The sequence below is a fragment of the Oncorhynchus gorbuscha genome, linkage group LG13, assembly GCF_021184085.1.
Source record: "Oncorhynchus gorbuscha isolate QuinsamMale2020 ecotype Even-year linkage group LG13, OgorEven_v1.0, whole genome shotgun sequence".
Taxonomy (NCBI): Eukaryota; Metazoa; Chordata; class Actinopteri; order Salmoniformes; family Salmonidae; genus Oncorhynchus; species Oncorhynchus gorbuscha.
In genome coordinates this window covers 78,695,845-78,717,968 of record NC_060185.1, presented here as the reverse complement: position 1 = coordinate 78,717,968, position 22,124 = coordinate 78,695,845, and the positions used below count along the sequence as shown (strand labels likewise).

The window sequence follows — 22,124 nt, the reverse complement described above, 5'->3', positions numbered from 1 at the left end:
GGCTGCATCATGTTTTAAATTTGTTTTATTTCAACTTTATTCAACTAGGCAAGTCCGTTAAGAACAAATTCTTATTTACAATGACGGCCTACATGTCATGGGTAGGCTTGTCATCGGCAATGACTAGTGAGTTTATAAGGATAAAAAGAAACAGAATAGAGCTCAGCACAGGCAAAATCCAGGAGGAAAACCTGGTTCGGTCTGCTTTCTAACATACATTGGGAGACAAATTCTCCTTTCAGCAGGACAATAACCTAAACATAAGGTCAAATATACACTGAAGTTGCTTACCAAGATGACATTGAACGTTCTTGAGTTGCCTAGTTACAGTTTGACTTAAATCGGCTTGAAAATCCATGGAAAGATAAGAGAATGGAAATGGAAAGATAAGAGAATGGAAATGGAAAGATAAGAGAATGGAAATGGAAAGATAAGAGAATGGAAATGGAAAGATAAGAGAATGGAAATGGAAAGATAAGAGAATGGAAATGGAAAGATAAGAGAATGGAAATGGAAAGATAAGAGAATGGAAATGGAAAGATAAGAGAATGGAAATGGAAAGATAAGAGAATGGAAATGGAAAGATAAGAGAATGGAAATGGAAAGATAAGAGAATGGATGTTAGCAGTGATCATCAACCAACTTGACAGAGCTTGAAGAATTTTTTTAAAGGATGTTCAAATATTGTACAGTTCAGGTGTGCAAAGCTCTTAGCGACTTACCCAGAAAGATTCACAGCTGTAATTCCTGCCAAAGGTGCATCTACAAAGTATTGACTCAGGGGTGTGAATACGTATGTAAATTATGGAGTATTGTGAGTAGATGGGTGAGAAAAATATTTAATCAATAAGACAGCAAAATGTGGAATAAGTCAAGGGGTATGAATACTTGACAATATCAATTATTTGATATTGACATAGAAACAACTGCATTGGACCTGTATATTGTATGTAATTCTGTTGGTCGGGTATTTTGGGGATTCCAGGTGGGACGACCTTGCTGTGGGGGCACCCGAGTTTTTCTTAAAAGAAGGGGTGGTCGGAGGGGCAGTGTACATCTACATCAACAACAGGGGAAGACAGTGGGAGAAGATTGAGCCTGTCCGTCTCGATGGGAACAAAGACTCCATGTTCGGTCTCGCAGTTGAGAACATTGGAGACGTCAATCAGGACGGTTATGAAGGTTGGCTGAGGTTCCTTCATTACTTTCAGAGGAGTTAACTTAAACCTTTCTCTCTGCTTTGGGAACATCTTAGCGACCCATCTCCCTCATAAATTCAGACCTTAACATAATTTTTTACTTGACAGATATTGCTGTGGGGGCTCCCTATGATGGTGTAGGTCGAGTGTACCTTTACTATGGTTCCTCAGGTGGAATCCACAAAAAGACAGCACAGGTGGGAGCCTTTACATTAAACTGGAACACCTGCATCTGAGTGATGACCACCCCAATCTCTCAAGAAAGTTTGAAGAATGTTGAACACAAACTACATTTTGTCACAAACAGTATCTCTTGTCATTATAGATTATAACAGCAGAATCGTATAATATGAGACAATTTGGATTTTCTCTGACTGGCAAAATAGACATTGATGGCAATCATTACCCTGACTTGGCTGTTGGATCACTCTCAGATTCCATATTTGTCTACAGGTAACTTTGCCTTGATGACATCATATCAGTGATCCTCAATCTTAGTCCTGAGAGAAGACACAGGATTTATAGTATATCCTTTAGTTTCAACACACCTGATTCAAGTATATTCTACTCATCATCAAGTGTTGAACTTGGTGGTGTCCACTGGTCATTTTGATTTACTTGGATTTGCTTACAGGGCAAGGCCAGTAGTCAATATCAGAGAGGACTTACGAATCACCCCAAGTACAATCAATATGGCGGCAGAGCACTGTGACAAACACAAATGGTAAGATTTTCAAGAAACAACATATAAACAAATATCAATACACTGCAGGTAATGAAACCCAACATATTATTGTCTACATCTGCATAGCACATTCAAGGCACGGGCATGCTTTACCTACACAGCACAGCCGCCATCCTACAACCCCAGACTGAGTAAGTTCCTTACCTTCAGCCTCCTAAATGACCATGCCCTGGTACTGCTGAGATTGAGGCTGTCCTAATATGGACACTGAACTCTTGACGCTTTATGTACACTGTGCTTCCGGAACTTATGCGATGCATTCTCTTCCTATAGCTGTCAACTATGCCTTCGAGGCTGACGCTGAGACGAGGAAACAGAGGCGTTCCTCCAGGATGGCGTTTCTGTTTCAGTCCCAGGGAGTCCTGGAGCTAGCAGGGCAGGGCAAAGAGAAGTGCACTGAGACCCAACTCAAGCTATTGGTAGTGACTCTGCATTTTTCCATCTCGTCACAACTGTAGTCTTAATTCAGTGGTTCATGAAGAAATCAAAGTGTGTTTTCCTCCAAATAGACTAGGGTCAAGGGACAACCATGGGTCATAAGACAACAACACACTTTGTTTATAAAGCCACTATTTCCTCGATCATGAAAATACAGTACCATTTCTCTCCATCTGTTCAAGGGTGATATCAAGGACAGACTGCACAGCATCCCCATCTCTGTCTCTGTGTCCTTACTGAATGACAGTAAGACAGAAAGCAAGAGTCCCCTGCCTGCACTTACTCCAATACTCAGCCTCTATGAGCAGAGTACAGCCACCTCAGAGGTAAACATGTGTGTGTGTGCCTGTGTGTGTGTGTGTGTGCGTGCGTGCGTGCGTGCGTGCGTGCGTGTGTGTGTGTGTGTGTGTGTGTGGAGATATAAGCCTAGTAGTTATGAAACAGTTATTGTGAGTCTTAAGAACTAAATTCAACTTTTTCAGGTTATCTTCATAAATAAAGGTTGTGGGAGTGATAACATTTGCCAAAGTAACTTGGAGCTACAGTACAGGTTCTGTTCCAGACCAAAACTACTGGGTCAAGATGTATTCACCCCACTGCCCAGGTAGAAACTAAATGTGTGATTAGAATGTTACCCAGAAGTCCCTCTTGACTACATTCAACTTATTATGTATTCAGTTACAAGAACCCTGTAATGCAGTGGTGGCTGGTGGGTAGAGATATAGGAGGACACACTCTTTGTAAAGACTGGGTTAGAATATATGAAAAGATATCAAACAAAGAGTTTCCATGTGTTTGATAGCTTTCCATTCCTGTCATTGCAATAAGCATTTCCTCCTATCTCCACCAACCAGCCTCCTCTGCTCAATATGGCTGTAGTCAATGTAGTGCTTTGGTAATGACACGGCTCATGTCTTTCTAGTGAAAGAGGTATTCCAGTAATCTCTGCTGGAGATGAGGACATAGCTTTGGAGGTCAATGTGACCAATAGGGAGGGTGATGATGCCCATCAGAGTCATCTGATCATCAAACTCCCTGACTCTCTTTCATTCTCATCATTATACTTCAACCACATTTCAGTAAGTCACTGGCCTTCGCCGTTCCATACATTTTTGGTAAAATCACTGTACAGTATACTGGCCTTAGTAGTTAAAATAATGTTAATTAGCCACGATTCTATTCAGGATACTGTAAAATCAATGAAAATATGACCACCCATCTTCTTGATTTCTGAAGTTAAACATCACCAATACCATAATTGTTCCAGGGTAATAAATAGGTACATTATATATACAAAGGTATGTGGACACTTCAAATTACTGGATTTGGCTATTTCAGCCACACCCGTTGCTTACAGGTCCAATTTCTGCCCTGCTAGAACTGCCCCTGTCAACCGTAAGTGTTGTTATTGTGAAGTGGGAACGTCTAGGAGCAACAACAGCTCGGCCGCGAAGCGATAGGCCACACAAGCTGTCAGAACGGGATTGGCGAGTGCTGAAGGGCGCAGCGCGTAAAAATCATCTGTCATCTCTTGCAACACTCACTACCAAGTTCAAAACTTCCTCTGGAAGCATTGTCAGCATAATAACTGATTGTCGGCAGTTTCATGAAATGGGTTTCAATGGCCAAACAGCTGCGCACAAGCCTAAGATCACCATGAATTTGGAGCACTGGAAACGTGTTCTCTGGAGAGATGAATCACGCTTCACCATGTGGTAGTCCGATGGACGAATCTGGGTTTGGCAGATGCCAAGAGAATGCTACGTGCCAACTGTAAAGTTTGGTGAAAGACTAATGGTCTTCGGCTGTTTTTCATGGTACGGGCTAGACCCTTTAGTTCCAGGGAAGGGAAATCTTAATGCCACAGCATACAATGACATTCTAGATGATTCTGTGCTTCTAACTTTTTGGCAACAGTTTGGGGAAGGCCCTTTCCTGTTTCAGCATGACAATGCCCCCATGCACGAAGCACACATAAATGGTTTGTCGAGATCGGTGTGGAAGAACTTGACTGGCCTACACAGATCCCTGACCTCAACCCCATCAAACACATTTGGGATGAATTGGAATGCCGACTGCGAGCCAGGCCTAATCGCCCAACATCAGTGCCTGACCTCACTAATTCTCTTGTGGCTGAATGGAGCAAGTCTCCGCAGCAATGTTCCAACATCTAGCGGAAAGCCTTCCCAGAAGAGTGGGCTGTTATAGCAGCAAAGTTTGGACCAACTCCATATTAATGCCCATTATATTGGAATGAGATGTTCGACAAGCAGGGTTCCACATACTTTTGGTCATGTAGTGTATATTTTTACATCACTGCCTATAGTTTCATTAAATTATCAGCTGCTATCATATGACTCAAAAGTCTGGCTCCCTGATTGGATATGTTGACCCTACAGGAAGTACTAGTGAAGTGCAACCCCAATGACAATGGTACACTGACAGACTGTGAACTGGGAAACCCATTCAAAAGAGATGCTGAAGTGAGTAGTCATGTTGTGTATGTCTAAGACATTTATTTTTTCTATGATACCACAATTGAATAGTTGTCCAATGTAAGTAAGAGACATTTGTGTCCCTTAGGTTACTTTCTATGTAATATTGTCCACTTCCCGCATCTCTCTGAGCACAACTGATGTAAATGTTACCTTGCAGCTTGAAACGTAAGTATAACAGTGCACATAAATGTTTGTTAGAGGACTCATTAGCCCTGGGTAATAAATGTAACATTTGAGTCTGTCTCTTTTGTATGCTCTACACCAGTCACACACAGATTATTCTAACAGAGTAGTATTTTGGTTGCAGGACAAGTGTGCAGAAGATACAAGCAAGTGAAGCAAAGGCCAAAGTAGTGTTTGAGCTGCACCTACAAGTATTTGGGTGGGTGTACAGACATGGTATTTATTCTGCTGTTGCTGTTGCTGTATTTGTTCTGCTGTTGCTTATTGAGGAGGGAGGGTAGCCTAGTGGTTAGTGCATTGGACTAGTAACTGGAAGGTTGCAAGTTCAAACCCCCAAGCTGACAAGGTACAAATCTGTCGCTCTGCCCCTGAACAGGCTGTTTCCTAGGCCGTCATTGAAAATAAGAATTTGTTCTTAACTGACTTGCCTGGTTAAATAAAGGTTTAAAAAAACAACACCCATTTAGCTAACATATTTGAAGTGCTCCTGTCATGAAAATATACTTTGTGTCACAAATGACAACCTATTCCAATATTTAGTGCACTATTTTTGACCAGAGCACTATGGGACCTTATCAAAAGTAGTGCATTACATAGGGAATAGAGTGCCATTTGGGACGCAAACCTTAATGTGGTGAAGGAATTAAGGTTTATGAGATGTGTTTGTTCTCAGACTGGCCAGGCCCTCCCAGGTCAGCTTTGGAGGAGCTGTAAAGGGAGAGAGCGCCATGAAATCAGAGGACGATATTGGAACCCTTGTGGAGTATGAATTCAGGGTGAGCTCATTGATTTGTGGTTCAAAATACTATTGTTCCCTGGTGATTATCGAAATTCCATATGCATTTGTACACTGCTCTGCACTGGGCGTATAAAATGTTCCCCCGAAATATATGCTTATTAAATACATATATTTGTCAATCTATTTGTCAACTTTAACAGATATGGAATTTGGGCAGGCCACTGAAATCCTTTGCCAATGCGTCGCTGAATATCTACTGGCCCAAGGAGAACGCAGTGGGGAAATGGCTGCTGTACCTGGTGCAGATCCACAGTGAAGGCATACAGAACGTTCCCTGCTCTCCGCTAACGGAGATCAGTCCAGTCCAACATATAAAGGTAAATTCTTCTGAGCATCAATTCTGAGGTAATATCGATAGGTTACTGGATCTTGAGTGAATCTCTTTCACAAGTGCTCTTTTTTGCGAGAGGTGTAGTAACCAATGATTTATATGCATTATCATTCACACAATTGGCGTAAGTTGCCTATTTTGTCTGTTTGTAAGATGTAGTTAATGCACATCTTCCTAATTATGATATTTAACTCTAGGGCTCTCGTGATAATTCAAGAAAAAGACGAGATGCTCATCAGGAAGCATTCTCATCTGAGGATGGATTCTCCTTCCTGTCAAAGAAAAGAAAATACAAAACTCTGGTAAGAGAACATTCATTTGAAGCAACTATCATGTGTTTAACCCACTCGAGTCAATTGACGCACCGGTGTGTCAATCTAAATTGCATAACAAAGAAAATCCCCATCAAAATCCAACAATTTAAGAGATAGAGATATCTGTTTTTTGCATAGGATACAGCATCTGACAGTGTCACACTTCTGCATCTGCGGTGAAAGGTGGCAAAGTTAGAGCAGTGTTTGTCAGACCATGAGACATCCTGAAAATCGGTATTCTCATAAAAAAAACGTATGTAGCATCCAAACGGTTTGACATGCAAACTATTATGGAAAGAGGAGAATCTCACAAACCTGATGGTGTTCTCCATTTTGCTGTACGACCCCCACAAGTGTCAGGAGACTCGTCTGAAGTTGGTTTCAGCCGATCAACCAATTCTGTCTGTAGCTGCCAAACAGTTTGGGCTACACACTAATATGATCAATCTATGGACCGCTGAGGCGCTCGTGAACACAATGGAGTTCTCCCTTTTGCTCTGCGACCAACACAAGTGTCACGGAACTTTATGAAGATAACCGGTAAACATTTAAACATTCAAACATTTACATCAAAAGATGCAAATTTATGGGAAAAGATACAAAACATCCACATCAGATGTAATATTTTTATTGATGAAATAACATGGAAAACAACCACTTTTTGTTTCAGTGTTAATGAACCATCCTTACAAACCACTTCATGTACATGTACATTACTGTATTGTACATACTGTAGGTTAGTCATCTACTACGTTTGTACCTGTAGACTTTCCATCACCATGAAGAAAAACTATTTACAATACAGTAATTGAGTACATTGAAACATCAAGTGGTTTGTGATGTGATTAGAGTGAAGTACATCGAAAAAATCAAGAGAAAACTGCAAGACTCAATAGAAGACAAAACAAGGAACAAACTAAACAAGACAGGCTTTTGAAAAATTAACTATTTTTTTTCATAAAATTGTACAGTTATCTTAGCTAGGTGAATTGCTAGCAGAATTGTTTACTTGTTGCTAAGCAGTTGCTAGGGACTCTCCTGGAAGAAGCTAGCTAGCTTACAAAGAATAACAACAAAAAATATCTAGTTAACAGAAGAAAGGAAGACAAAATAAGGACAAAAGAAGGACAGAAGAAAAAGGAAAAGAAAGAGGACAACAAAGTGAAACAGTCAGCACTTCTATTGCAACTTCGTATTTCGTCGTCCTAACGTAGTCTACACTGCTATCTGCCCAGCAGCTAGCCAGCTAGCAAACGTCCACCGTCTACCGAATAGCAGCACTGTAGAAACTATTACACTCAACTGAACGACTTGATTAGTGTAGTGTTAGCTAGCTACATAGTTGTCTTTGCTGTCTTCGTATCCAAGATAATTGTGTAGTTTAGAGTGTGTAGTCTTAGAGTGATTATCTTAATTTACCGAGGTTAGCTAGCCAGCTATTTGTCGTCCTTAACGTAGGAGACACTGCTAGCTAGCCAACAGCTAGCCAACGTCTACTGAATAGAACTTCCGCACTCAACAACCCGGTCGCATTCCGCTTCGCTCCACAGGTAGTATCACATTTTTCATTTCATTTCATTACAGCACAACGGTTTGATTTGTTTGATCGTAGCTAGCTACATAGCTAGCTACATAGCCGTCTGTGTATCAAAGATAATTGTGTAGTCTAGAGCGATTTTCTAGGTTAGCTAGCCAGCTATTGTCGTTCTTTTAACGCAACGTAACGTAATCAACACTGCTAGCTAGCCAGCTAGCCCCGAATAGCAGCACTGTAGAAACTACTACACTCAACGGAATGACTTGATTAGTGTAGTGTCAACAACGCAGCCACTGTCAGCTAGCCTACAAAGTCAACAACGCAGCCACTGCCAGCTAGCCTACTTCAGCAGTACTGTATCATTTTTAATAATTTTAGTCAATAAGATTCTTGCTACGTAAGCTTAACTTTCTGAACATTCGAGACGTGTAGTCCACTTGTCATTCCAATCTCCTTGCATTAGCGTAGCCTCTTCTGTAGCCTGTCAACTATGTGTCTGTCTATCCCTGTTCTCTCCTCTCTGCACAGACCATACAAACGCTCCACACCGCGTGGCCGCTGCCACCCTAATCTGGTGGTCCCAGCGCGCACGACCCACGTGGAGTTCCAGGTCTCCGGTAGCCTCTGGAACTGCCGATCTGCAGCCAACAAGGCAGAGTTCATCTCAGCCTATGCCTCCCTCCAGTCCCTCGACTTCTTGGCACTGACAGAAACATGGATCACCACAGATAACACTGCTACTCCTACTGCTCTCTCTTCGTCCGCCCACGTGTTCTCGCACACCCCGAGAGCTTCTGGTCAGCGGGGTGGTGGCATAGGGATCCTTATCTCTCCCATGTGGTCATTCTCTCTTTCTCCCCTTACCCATCTGTCTATCGCCTCCTTTGAATTTCATGCTGTCACAGTTACCAGCCCTTTCAAGCTTAACATCCTTATCATTTATCGCCCTCCAGGTCCCCTCGGAGAGTTCATCAATGAGCTTGATGCCTTGATAAGCTCCTTTCCTGAGGACGGGTCACCTCTCACAGTTCTGGGCGACTTTAACCTCCCCACGTCTACCTTTGACTCATTCCTCTCTGCCTCCTTCTTTCCACTCCTCTCCTCTTTTGACCTCACCCTCTCACCTTCCCCCCCTACTCACAAGGCAGGCAATACGCTCGACCTCATCTTTACTAGATGCTGTTCTTCCACTAACCTCATTGCAACTTCCCTCCAAGTCTCCGACCACTACCTTGTATCCTTTTCCCTCTCGCTCTCATCCAACACTTCCCACACTGCCCCTACTCGGATGGTATCGCGCCGTCCCAACCTTCGCTCTCTCTCCCCCGCTACTCTCTCCTCTTCCATCCTATCATCTCTTCCCTCTGCTCAAACCTTCTCCAACCTATCTCCTGATTCTGCCTCCTCAACCCTCCTCTCCTCCCTTTCTGCATCCTTTGACTCTCTATGTCCCCTATCTTCCAGGCCAGCTCGGTCCTCCCCTCCCGCTCCGTGGCTTGACGACTCAATGCGAGCTCACAGAACAGGGCTCCGGAAGGCCGAGCGGAAATGGAGGAAAACTCGCCTCCCTGCGGACCTGGCATCCTTTCACTCCCTCCTCTCTACATTTTCCTCCTCTGTCTCTGCTGCTAAAGCCACTTTCTACCACTCTAAATTCCAAGCATCTGCCTCTAACCCTAGGAAGCTCTTTGCCACATTCTCCTCCCTCCTGAATCCTCCCCCCCCCCTCCTCCCTCTCTACAGATGACTTCGTCAACCATTTTGAAAAGAAGATCGACGACATCCGATCCTCGTTTGCTAAGTCAAACAACACCGCTGGTTCTGCTCACACTGCCCTACCCTGTGCTCTGACCTCTTTCTCCCCTCTCTCTCCAGATGAAATCTCGCGTCTTGTGACGGCCGGCCGCCCAACAACCTGCCCGCTCGACCCTATCCCCTCCTCTCTTCTCCAGACCATTTCCGGAGACCTTCTCCCTTACCTCACCTCGCTCATCAACTTATCCCTGACCGCTGGCTACGTCCCTTCCGTCTTCAAGAGAGCGAGAGTTGCACCCCTTCTGAAAAAACCTACACTCGATCCCTCCGATGTCAACAACTACAGACCAGTATCCCTTCTTTCTTTTCTCTCCAAAACTCTTGAACGTGCCGTCCTTGGTCAGCTCTCCCGCTATCTCTCTCAGAATGACCTTCTTGATCCAAATCAGTCAGGTTTCAAGACTAGTCATTCACCTGAGACTGCTCTTCTCTGTATCACGGAGGCGCTCCGCACCGCTAAAGCTAACTCTCTCTCCTCTGCTCTCATCCTTCTAGACCTATCGGCTGCCTTCGATACTGTGAACCATCAGATCCTCCTCTCCACCCTCTCCGAGTTGGGCATCTCCGGCGCGGCCCACGCTTGGATTGCGTCCTACCTGACAGGTCGCTCCTACCAGGTGGCGTGGCGAGAATCTGTCTCCTCACCACGCGCTCTCACCACTGGTGTCCCCCAGGGCTCTGTTCTAGGCCCTCTCCTATTCTCGCTATACACCAAGTCACTTGGCTCTGTCATAACCTCACATGGTCTCTCCTATCATTGCTATGCAGACGACACACAATTAATCTTCTCCTTTCCCCCTTCTGATGACCAGGTGGCGAATCGCATCTCTGCATGTCTGGCAGACATATCAGTGTGGATGACGGATCACCACCTCAAGCTGAACTTCGGCAAGACGGAGCTGCTCTTCCTCCCGGGAAGGACTGCCCGTTCCATGATCTCGCCATCACGGTTGACAACTCCATTGTGTCCTCCTCCCAGAGCGCTAAGAACCTTGGCGTGATCCTGGACAACAAACTGTCGTTCTCAACTAACATCAAGGCGGTGGCCCATTCCTGTAGGTTCATGCTCTACAACATCCGCAGAGTACGACCCTGCCTCACACAGGAAGCGGCGCAGGTCCTAATCCAGGCACTTGTCATCTCCCGTCTGGATTACTGCAACTCGCTGTTGGCTGGGCTCCCTGCCTGTGCCATTAAACCCCTACAACTCATCCAGAACGCCGCAGCCCGTCTAGTGTTCAACCTTCCCAAGTTCTCTCACGTCACCCCGCTCCTCCGCTCTCTCCACTGGCTTCCAGTTGAAGCTCGCATCCGCTACAAGACCATTGTGCTTGCCTACGGAGCTGTGAGGGGAACGGCACCTCAGTACCTCCAGGCTCTGATCAGGCCCTACACCCAAAAAAGGGCACTGCGTTCATCCACCTCTGGCCTGCTCGCCTCCCTACCACTGAGGAAGTACAGTTCCCGCTCAGCTCAGTCAAAACTGTTCGCTGCTCTGGCTCCCCAATGGTGGAACAAACTCCCTCACGACGCCAGGACAGCGGAGTCAATCACCACCTTCCGGAGACACCTGAAACCCCACCTCTTTAAGGAATACCTAGGATAGGATAAAGTAATCCTTCTCACCCCCTCCCCCCTTAAAATATTTAGATGCACTATTGTAAAGTGGTTGTTCCACTGGATGTCATAAGGTGAATGCACCAATTTGTAAGTCGCTCTGGATAAGAGCGTCTGCTAAATGACTTAAATGTAAATGTAAATGTGGCTCAGATGGTAGAGCATGTAATGCTAGAGTTGTGGGTTTGAATCCCAAGGGTGACCAGTATGAAAATGTATGCACTCACTACTGTAAGTTGCTCTAGCTAAGAGTGACTAGTAAAAGGATTGAATAGACCATTTCAGTTTCCACATAGAAAAAAGTTGCATTCGCAAAGTATTTCAATGAACTGGAAAACATGTATCAAGCAAGTTTTTTTTAATTTTCCACAAGTATTATCAGATTAACTGTTTTGTACAGATAATTATCAGACTCAAGTTACTCAAATATATTTAGTTTCCATTTTTTCACAAAAGTAGTACAGTGGGCCTTTACTAGTCCTGTATTAGCAGACCAATAGGATTACCGAACCAATATAGAAGTTTGTTGGGCAGGCAACAACAACAAAAATTATGAAAAATCACAGCACCCCCACCCCCACCCCCAAACTACTAGGTAGGAAGGTAGCTTCTTGCCTACCCCAAAATGTGTATAGAATGTGTAAAAATATATATTTCCAGATTTTTTAAATATTTCATAGATTTAGGACAAACAGTTCAAAACCTTGCTTCTTGTGATTTCTTTTTTAACTGTCCTTTTTCCCATTTATGAATGTGTTTTGTAATGCGCTTCTATGGTGTTTAGTAGTAAATATTTCATCAAATAAAAAAATCAGAATATTTGATACCTAAAGGGGTCCATAGTATGACCATCTTAAAACAATACCATATGTCAGCTTATCAACCCCCCCCCCTGCCCCATCTTAGATTCTAAACAAGTCATTTTTTGTTTTGTTTTTGCCAAGTCATTGCTGAGTGGAGACCTTAATTTTTGAACCCCGCTCACTTTCTTGCAGACATGCTCAGACGAGTTGAAATGTGTAGAGATACGTTGCCCTCTGCTGGGTTTGGACAGTACTGCAGTGGTGTTTCTTCAAGCTCGCCTTTGGAACAGTACTTTCCTTGAGGTGCCTATTTCCCTTATGTTTGTTACTACAGGTTCTTCATGTACATAACACCTAATTCTGTTGCATAGACATTGTGTCGTCCAGTTTCAGTGCAGTTTCTTTGTTCTCTGCGTATCCCATCATAGGACTACATTTCATTAAACTACCTGGACATTGTGCTGGATGCCACTCTCAGCTTGACAGACTCTGCAGAGAATATTGGGCTTAGGAAGACTGAGAAATCTGGAACCCAGGTACAAACATGCTTATGCTTGTTTATTTAGAAATATAATGATGGCCTATGTGTTCAAATAGCTAAATGATCCATAGTATGACCATCTTAAAACAATTCCACACGTCAACTTAGAAATATAATAATGGCCTATGTGTTTAAGTTAAGAAGTTTACATTTACTATTTTTCCTTGCCACTGAAGGATACCGGATCTATCTTCAGAGAACTACATTATTGTTCTTTAGAGTTTAAATAGTTTTCAACTATTATTATTTACTTTCTGGTTGTTTTGTAGCATACTTTTTCATACATATCTGTATGGAATTGCTTTCCATACTTAGTGACTAATCCTGTAATCTAAATTGATGTTGTTTTTTGGTTTGGTTGAAATTGGTCTACTAATCTGGAATCACAGATCAATGTAGCTGATGTAATTACCACTGCCCATTTAACCACACACACCCTCTCACACTGTGCAGCATACATACACTCTCACCAGTCTCTTTTCAAGAATGTCATGTGTTCATCGACTCAGCTAAATACTGTAAAGTACCTTCAGTTTGATGGCTTGATAGTGTTTGTTGTCTCAGCTAAATACTGTAAAGTACCTTCATTTTGATGGCATGATGGAGTGTTTGCTGTCTCAACTAAATACTGTAAAGCACCTTCAGTTTGATGGTGTGTTTGCAGGTGAGGCTGACAGTGTTCCCTGAGAGGAAGGCTGCCATCTGGGCTAAGGTCGCCTGGTGGGTCATCTTCCTCTCTGTAATGGTAGGACTGCTACTTCTGGCTCTGCTCAGCTTTCTTCTGTGGAAGGTAACACAATGTGTAATACACACTGTGGAAGGTTGGTGGGAGGAGTTATAGAGGGACGGGCTTAAATGGAACGCAAACGCTTCAAAAATGGAAACCACATGTTTGACTCTGTTCCATTTATTCCGTTATTCCGTTACAATGAGCCCTTCCTCCTATAGCTCCTCCCAACAGCCTCCTCTGGTGGAATCCAAATATTGATATGAATATTGAAACTTCTGTGAGAATCTTTATTTTGAGTGTGTGTGCTTACCCCGGCTACAAATAAAGTTGTCTATTTGATCCTAATGTAGTGCATCAAGTACCCTGTGGCTAAGAAGTACTACGTCATGCAGAAGAACACAGAGGAACGTCACCCCATTAGAGGAGACTCATCTTTGGATCCAACTGCATAGGCACAGAGAATTGTATACACTTCAATGATATAATTAATTGAGCAGACTAGTGAAAAGCTCATTTTAAGATTGTGTATGTACACAAATGTTTACAAGTTTAGCACCTCTTTGAAACGTCTTAAACGTACATAAAATGTCATGGATTTCAGTTGTTGTTTTTAAATTACGTGTTTGTTTTAATGGTTGTGTTGATGTCATACTGTACCTGTGAATCTGTCTGACTGCCATGTGGATATTAATACAAATATGAGCTTGAACATTAGATCCACTGGTAGCAATAATACAGTTACCAGAAGAGACTTGAATTCTGAAAACAGTCCAAATGAATTTACAGGCACAACATTTTCTTGACAGTTTAATGAAACGGAGTAATCTATTTCCCAAAATTGTTACATCTTAAAGTTGTACTGACTATCCTTTTACAGTAATGGAATGTGGTATCTTATATGGGAGTGTTGATATGAGGTCATAGTGGTTCCACTAACAGACTAGAAACCAAATGTTTTTTGAATAAAAACAAATCGCCATCCAGTGACCACTCATTAATTTGAATTGTGCACTTTGATAGTCAAAAGCATCTATCATTGTTTATTTTAATAATGATGCTTCATTAATAAACAGTCAAAATCCATATTTAGACCTGGCGTACATAACCACTCCCACACAGATTTACTATCCTAACATACAAGGTTAAGAACCTTAGTAAACATACTGGGCTCCCAAGTGGCACGGTGGTCGAAGACACTGCAGCTCAGAGCAAGAGGCGGCACTGCAGCACCTGGATTGAATCCAGGCTGCATCACATCTGGCCGTGATTGGGCGGCGCACAATTAGCCCAGTGTTGTCTGGGTTTGGCCGGGGTAAGCCACCATTGTAAAATAAGAATTTGTTCTTAACCGACTTGCCTAGTTAAATAAAAAAGAAATACAATTCCCTCAAACAAGGGATGCTGCAATTGGTCATTCAACAAAAAAAATGTGCTTGAATGTTCTCAATACATTCTTATTATTAACCATCTTTCCTTTTTTATTACACTTCTCTCTCCTCTCTTTTTATACACTTTCATTACCTTTCCCTTTTCTTCAACCTCTCATCTCTTTTTAAATCAAGTCAATCTGTCTCTTTTGAATCAAGTCGATCTGTCTCTACTTTGTAGAGCTTTTTATTGTATTAAGTTATGATTTAATACTTGCTGTTTGCTCTATGCTTGGTGGAGACTTACATTTCCTTGGCTTCTTTTTCTCATCTTTAACCAGTCTTTTGTCATCGTCATATCAGTTTTATTGAAGTTCCCAGTCATAAACATTCACTTTCTCCCTTGCTGTAAATGATATGAGACATTCAGAAAATAATTGTCTGTAAGCTACATTTAATTTGACTTTAATATAGGGTTAAGATGCTCACCACACCTCCATTTTCACTCTTATCAATCACTCTCACATATATTTAACACTAATCCTCCTTAATTCAGAGCTCATTCAACCAAGCTGCTATTGTAATTTTGTTGTCTTAAAGAAAAGTTCATGCAAAAGTTTAAAGACATCTCCTGTAACATCTCCTATCCACACCCCATTCTTTTTTTTAATACTAAACCTTATTCAAACCATACAAAACCAGACACACATGCTGCTCCCAACCTATCATGAGTCCAAGGAACAATTTCTCCACGGGAGATCTCAGGGGAAACTTTGTACGAAGCCTGGTCCAGCGGTTCTCAAATATCTCTGGTTAATATTTCTGGATTCAAACCAAGACACATGAAATGCATTTTTTACATTTTTATTTCACCTTTATTTAACCAGGTAGGCCAGTTGAGAACAAGTTCTCATTTACAACTGCGAACTGGCCAAGATAAAGCAAACAAGTGTGACACAAACAACAACTCAGAGTTACACATGTAATAAACAAACATGCAGTCAATAATACAACAGAAAAGTCTATATACAGTGTGTGCAAATCAGGTAAGACGAGGGAAGTAAGGCAATAAATAGGCCATAGTGGCGAAATAAGTACAATTTAGCAATTAAACACTGGAGTGATAGATGTGCAGAAGAAGAATGTGCAAGTAGAGATACTGGGGTGCAAAGGAGAAGAAAAAAATAACAGTATGGGGATGAGGTAGTTGGATGGACAATTTACAGATGGGCTTATGTACAGGTGAAGTGATCTGTGATCTGCTCTGATAGCTGGTGCCTAAAGTTAGAGAGGGAAATACGATTCTTCAGCTTCAGCAATTCATTCCAGTCATTGGCAGCAGAGAACTGGAAGGAGAGGCGGCCAAAGGAGAAATTAGCTTTGGGGGTGACCAGTGAAATATACCTGCTGGAGCGCGTGCTATGTGTGGGTGCTGCTATGGTGACCAGTGAGCTGAGATAAGGTGGGCCTTTACCTAGCAAAGACTTATATATGACCTGGAGCCAGTGGGTTTGGCGACGAATATGAAGCGAGGGCCAGCCAACAAGAGCATACAGGTTGCAGTGGTGAGTAGTATATGAGGCTTTGGTGACAAAATAGATGGCACTGTGATAGACTGCATCCAATTTGCTGAGTAGAGTGTTGGAGGCTATTTTGTAAATGACATCGCCGAAGTCGAGGATCGTTAGGATAGTCAGTTTTACGAGGGTATGTTTGGCAGCATGATTGAAGGATACTTTGTTGTGAAAAAGGAAGCCGATTCTAGATTTCATTTTGGATTGGTGATGCTTAATGTGAGTCTGGAAGGAGAGTTTACAATCTAACCAGACACCTAGGTATTTGTAGTTGTCCACATATTCAAGAACCGTCCAGAGTAGTGATGCTGTAGGGGCGGGCAGGTGTGGGCAGTGATCGGTTGAAGAGCATGAATTTAGTTTTACTTGCATTTAAGAGCAGTTGGAGGCCACGGAAGGAGAGTTATATGGCATTGAAGCTCGTCTGGAGGTTTGTTAACACAGTGTCCAAAGAAGGGCTAGAGGTATATACAGAATGGTGTCGTCTGCGTAGAGGTGGATCAGAGAATCACCAGCAGCAAGAGAGACATCATTGATGTGTACAGAGAAAAGAGTCGGCCCGAGAATTGAACCCTGTGTCACCCCCATAGAGACTGCCAGAGGTCCGGACAACAGGCCCTTCGATTTGGCACACTGAACTCTGTCTGAGAAGTAGTTGGTGAACCAGGCGAGGCCGTCATTTGAGAAACCAAGGTTGTTGAGTCTGCTGATAAGAATGTGGTGATTGACAGAGTCGAAAGCCTTGGCCAAGTCGATGAATACAGCTGCAGAGTATTGTCTCTTATCAATGGCATTTATGATATCGTTTAGGACCTTGAGTGTGGCTGAGGTGCACCCATAACGAGCTCGGAAACCAGATTGCATAGCGTAGAAGGTACGGTGGGATTCAAAATGGTCGGTGATCTGTTTGTTAACTTGGCTTTTGAAGACCTTAAAAGGCAGGGTAGGATAGATATAGGTCTGTAACAGTTTAGGTCTAGATGACTACGGCAGCTTTCCAATCTTTGGGGATCTCAGACGATACAAAGGAGAGGTTGAACAGTCTAGTAATATGGTTGGCAACAATTGTGGAGGATAATTTTAGAAAGAAAGGGTCCAGATTGTCTAGCCCGGCTGATTTGTAGGGGTCCAGATTTTGCAGCTCTTTCAGAACATCGGCTATCTGGTTTTTGGGTGAAGGAGAAATGGGGGGCTTGGGCAAGTTGCTGTGGGGGGTGCAGGGCTGTTGACTGGGGTAAGGGTAGCCAGGTGGAAAGCATGGCCAGCCGTAGAAAAATGCTTATTGAGATTCTCAATTATCGTGAATGGATCGGTGGTGACAGTGTTAGGGGGTGCTCTTATTCTCCATAGAATTTACAGTGTCCCAGAACTTTTTGGAGTTTGTGCTACAGGATGCAAATTTCTGTTTGAAAAAGCTAGCCTTTGCTTTCCGGACTGCCTGTGTATATTGGTTCCTAACTTCCCTGAAAAGTTCCATATCGTGGGGGCTATTCAATGCTAATGTAGTACGCCACAGGATGTTGTTGTGCTGGTCAAGGGCAGTCAGGTCTGGAGTGAACCAAGGGCTATATCTGTTCCTGGTTCTACATGTTTTGAATGGGATGTCTAACACAGCAGTGTGGTGGGATAGGGTGAAATGATCCAGTAACAATGCTATTCTACTTTTTCAATTGTTTCACTGATATTTCATTGTAAGCTTTCTGACAGACAACAAAACATAATCCTTTCCTTAATGCACTGCTCCCATTAAAAAACATTCACTTGCTTTCAGGGTTTTTTACACACATGTTTGTTTGGTTTGAAGGAGCCCTAAACTGATGAGAAGCAAATTATTCATGAGCCATGCTCTACCAAGTGAGCCACACAGGATTACCCACCTAACCCTGATCCACCTCCTCCTGGACCACAACTACCTCCCCCTGGTCCACGCACACCTCCCCTGGTCCACCAACCTCCCCCTGGTCCACGCCCACCTCCCCTGGTCCACCAACCTCCCCCTGGACCACACCCACCTCTAAACTCAACAAAAAGAGAAACCGTATTATGAAGCCAAGATAAATTACATAAAGAATGATGGGAAAATATTTTTTAAATGAAATTATCATCAGAAAGACAAATTCAAATCCATCTTTCATTGAATTAGATGGCTTATTCATCACAAAACCATTTGGTGGTGCCAATTATTTTAACCTCTTGATTCTAGCCATCCCGGATCCGGAATCGTGAATACAGCCTCAAGCTCATTACCATAACGCAACGTTAATTATTCATGAAAATCGCAAATTAAATGAAATAAATATGCTAGCTCTCAAGCTTAGCCTTTTGTTAACAACACTGTCATCTCAGATTTTCAAAATATGCTTTTCAACCATAGCAAAACAAGCATTTGTGTAACAGTATTGATAGCTACTGTAGCATTTAGCATTAGCATTCAGCGGGCAACATTTTTACAAAAACAAGAAAAGTATTCAAATAAAATCATTTACCTTTGAAGAACTTCAGATGTTTTCAATGAGGAGACTCTCAGATAGATAGCAAATGTTCAGTTTTTCCAAAAATATTATTTGTTTAGGACAAATCGCTCCGTTTTGTTCATCACGTTTAGCTACGAAAAAAACCTGTATCCAGGAGTGTAATTATCCCGCAAGCTCATTAGCATAAAACAACGTTAACTATTCATGAAAATCGCAAATGAAATGAAATAAATATATTAGCTCTCAAGCTTAGCCTTTTGTTAACAACACTGTCATCTCAGATTTTCAAAATATGCTTTTCAACCATAGCAAAACAAGCATTTGTGTAACAGTATTGATAGCTAGCGTAGCATTTAGCATTAGCATTCAGCGAGCAACATTTTCACAAATACAAGAAAAGCATTCAAATAAAATCATTTACCTTTGAAGAACTTTGGATGTTTTCAATGAGGAGACTCTCAGTTAGATAGCAAATGTTCAGTTTTTCCTGAAAGATTCTTTGTGTAGGAGAAATCGCTCCGTTTTGTTCGTCACGTTTCGCTACCAAAAAAAAAAAATTCAGTCATCAAAACGCCAAACTTTTTTCCAAATGAACTCCATAATATCGACTGAAACATGGTAAACGTTGTTTAGAATCAATCTTCAAGGTGTTTTTCACATATCTCTTCGATGATATATCGTTCGTGGAAGTCTCCTCTCTCCTCTGAATCACATGGATGAATGCGTGCAGCTGAAGATTACGCACCAATTTCGACAAAGGACACCAGGCGGACACCTGGTAAATGTAGTCTCTTATGGCCAATCTTCCAATGATATGCCTACAAACACGTCACAATGCTGCAGACACCTTGGGGAAACGGCAGAACTTGTAGGCTCGTTCAGGGCACATTCACAACCATATAAGGAGACAAGGGAAAACAGCGCCTCAAAAATTTTGCTAATTTCCTGTTTGAAGTTTCATCTTGGTTTCGCCTGTAGCGTCAGTTCTGTGGCACTCACAGATAATATCTTTGCAGTTTTGGAAACGTCAGAGTGTTTTCTTTCCAAAGCTGTCAAATTATATGCATAGTCAAGCATCTTTTCGTGACAAAATATCTTGTTTAAAACGGGAACGTTTTTTCATCCAAAAATGAAATACTGCCCCTAGTGTTCCAAGAGGTTAATGACTACTTCATTGGCAAAGTGGACAAACTTAGGCAGGAAATGCCAAAAACTAACAGTGAGTCATCATATTCATGCATAAAAGACTAATACTGAAACAAAAGCACTGTCAAATTGAATTTTGTAACGTTGTCAATAATGACAAACCTGTCATTGACAACTCAGATGGAAAACTACCAAAGATGGTTGCTGACTCTATAGCCACTCCTATCTGTCATATGGCCTGGAGGGAATCCATTCTGCTACCCAAGAACCCTTTACTGGTTCTAACAGCTGCCAGCTCTTAACAAACTGTTTGAACCAATTGTGTATGACCAAATACAATGCTATTTCTCTGTAAACAAATTAACAACAGACTTTCAGAATGCTTACGGAGAAAGGCATTCAACATGTACTGCACTGACAATTAACTGATGACTGGTTGAAAGAAATTGACAATAAGAAGATTGTGGGAGCTGTACTGTTAGACTGCCTTTGATATTATTGACCATAATTTGTTTTTGAGAAAATATATGTTTTATGAATTCAGAGGGTTTTCTTGAATGGAAGCTTCCTTAATGTCAAACATGTAAAGTGTGGTGTACCGCAGGGCAACTCTCTAGGCCCTCAACTATTTTCAAATTTTACCAATGACCTGCCACTGGCATTAAACAAAGCCTATGTGTCCATGTATGCTGATGATTCAACCATATACGCATCAGCAACCAGAGCTAATGAAGTCCCTGAAACCCTTAACAAAGAGTTGCAGTAAGTTTTGGAAAGGGTGGCCAGTTATTAACTGGTACTTAACATCTCTAAATCTAAGCATATTGTATTTGGCATAAATGATTCCCTAAGCTCTAGACATCAGCTGAATCTGGTAATGAATGGTGTGGCTGTTGAACAAGTTGAGGAGACTAAATTACTTGGTGTTACCTTAGATTATAAACTATCATGGTCAAAACATATAGATTCAATGGTTGTAAAGATGGGGAGAGGCCTGTCTGTGATAAAGATATGCTTTGTTTTTTGACACCTCACTCTACAAAGCAATTACTGCAGGCTCTAGTTTTATCTTATATTAATTATTGTCCAGCCAGGTGGTCAAGCGCTGCAAAGAAGGACGTAGTTGAGCTGCAGCTAGACCAGAACAGAGTTACACATTGTTGGTCTTCATTGTAATCAGAGAGCTAATATTAATACTATGCATGTCAGTCTCTCTTTGCTAAAAGAAGAGGAGATACTGCATCGCTTCTTGTTTTTATATAAAAAAAATGAGTGTGTTGGAAATTCCCAAATGTTTGCATAGTCAACTTACACACAGCACTGACACACTCACACACACTTACCCCACCAGACATGCCACCAGGGGTATTTTGACTGTCCCCGGGTCCATAACAAATTCAAGGAAACGTATAATATTATACAGAACCATGATTGCATAGAACTCCCCTCCATCTCATATAGCTCAAGTGAACAGCAAACCTGGTTTCAAAAAACAAATAAAGCAACACCTCTTGGCACAATTCCTCACCCCCATATGACCTACTTGTTGTGTGTATGTACTGACATGGAACTGATAGATGCACACACACACACACACACACACACACACACACACACACACACACACACACACACACACACACACACACACACACACACACACACACACACACACACACACACACACACACACACACACACGTACAAAAAAATATGATTTGTAAATTGTAGAGTATTTTGTCAGTAATGTCTTTTTCGTTATGTTGTTATGTAGCTGTTGCAATTGGCGTCAGCTAATGGGGATCCTAGTAAAATAAAAAAATCCCCCTGGCCCACACCCACCTCCCCCTGGTCTGTCCATTCCACCCTCACACCCACCCTCCCCATGGTCTGTCCATTCCACCCCCACACCCACCTCCCCCTGGTCTCTCCATTCCAGCAGCGGTCCGCATTGGTGATGTCGGTGGCCATGTTCTTGTCATTGCCGATGGTGTGTGGGAGAGAGAGCCAAAA

General features: G+C 42.3%; 1 protein-coding gene across 2 annotated transcripts in view; it reads left to right on the top strand.

Moving 5' to 3' along the window:
• Window positions 1-14,632, top strand: part of LOC123993572 (integrin alpha-6-like) — a 28,162-nt gene extending 13,530 nt beyond the window's left edge. The window contains exons 7-25 of one of the 2 annotated variants that reach the window (XM_046295875.1): window positions 986-1,182; window positions 1,308-1,396; window positions 1,525-1,652; window positions 1,834-1,923; window positions 2,011-2,075; window positions 2,218-2,363; window positions 2,565-2,708; window positions 2,865-2,986; window positions 3,305-3,461; window positions 4,782-4,865; window positions 4,966-5,045; window positions 5,188-5,262; window positions 5,737-5,839; window positions 6,003-6,179; window positions 6,391-6,495; window positions 12,472-12,582; window positions 12,708-12,815; window positions 13,485-13,610; window positions 13,901-14,632. In XM_046295875.1, the coding sequence (XP_046151831.1) occupies window positions 986-1,182; window positions 1,308-1,396; window positions 1,525-1,652; window positions 1,834-1,923; window positions 2,011-2,075; window positions 2,218-2,363; window positions 2,565-2,708; window positions 2,865-2,986; window positions 3,305-3,461; window positions 4,782-4,865; window positions 4,966-5,045; window positions 5,188-5,262; window positions 5,737-5,839; window positions 6,003-6,179; window positions 6,391-6,495; window positions 12,472-12,582; window positions 12,708-12,815; window positions 13,485-13,610; window positions 13,901-14,002 (2,209 nt within the window). In that variant the 3' untranslated portion in view covers window positions 14,003-14,632. The remainder of the gene's footprint in view (window positions 1-985; window positions 1,183-1,307; window positions 1,397-1,524; window positions 1,653-1,833; window positions 1,924-2,010; window positions 2,076-2,217; window positions 2,364-2,564; window positions 2,709-2,864; window positions 2,987-3,304; window positions 3,462-4,781; window positions 4,866-4,965; window positions 5,046-5,187; window positions 5,263-5,736; window positions 5,840-6,002; window positions 6,180-6,390; window positions 6,496-12,471; window positions 12,583-12,707; window positions 12,816-13,484; window positions 13,611-13,900) is intronic. The other variant, XM_046295876.1, reaches the window with a different exon arrangement.
• Window positions 14,633-22,124: the final 7,492 nt, after the last annotated feature.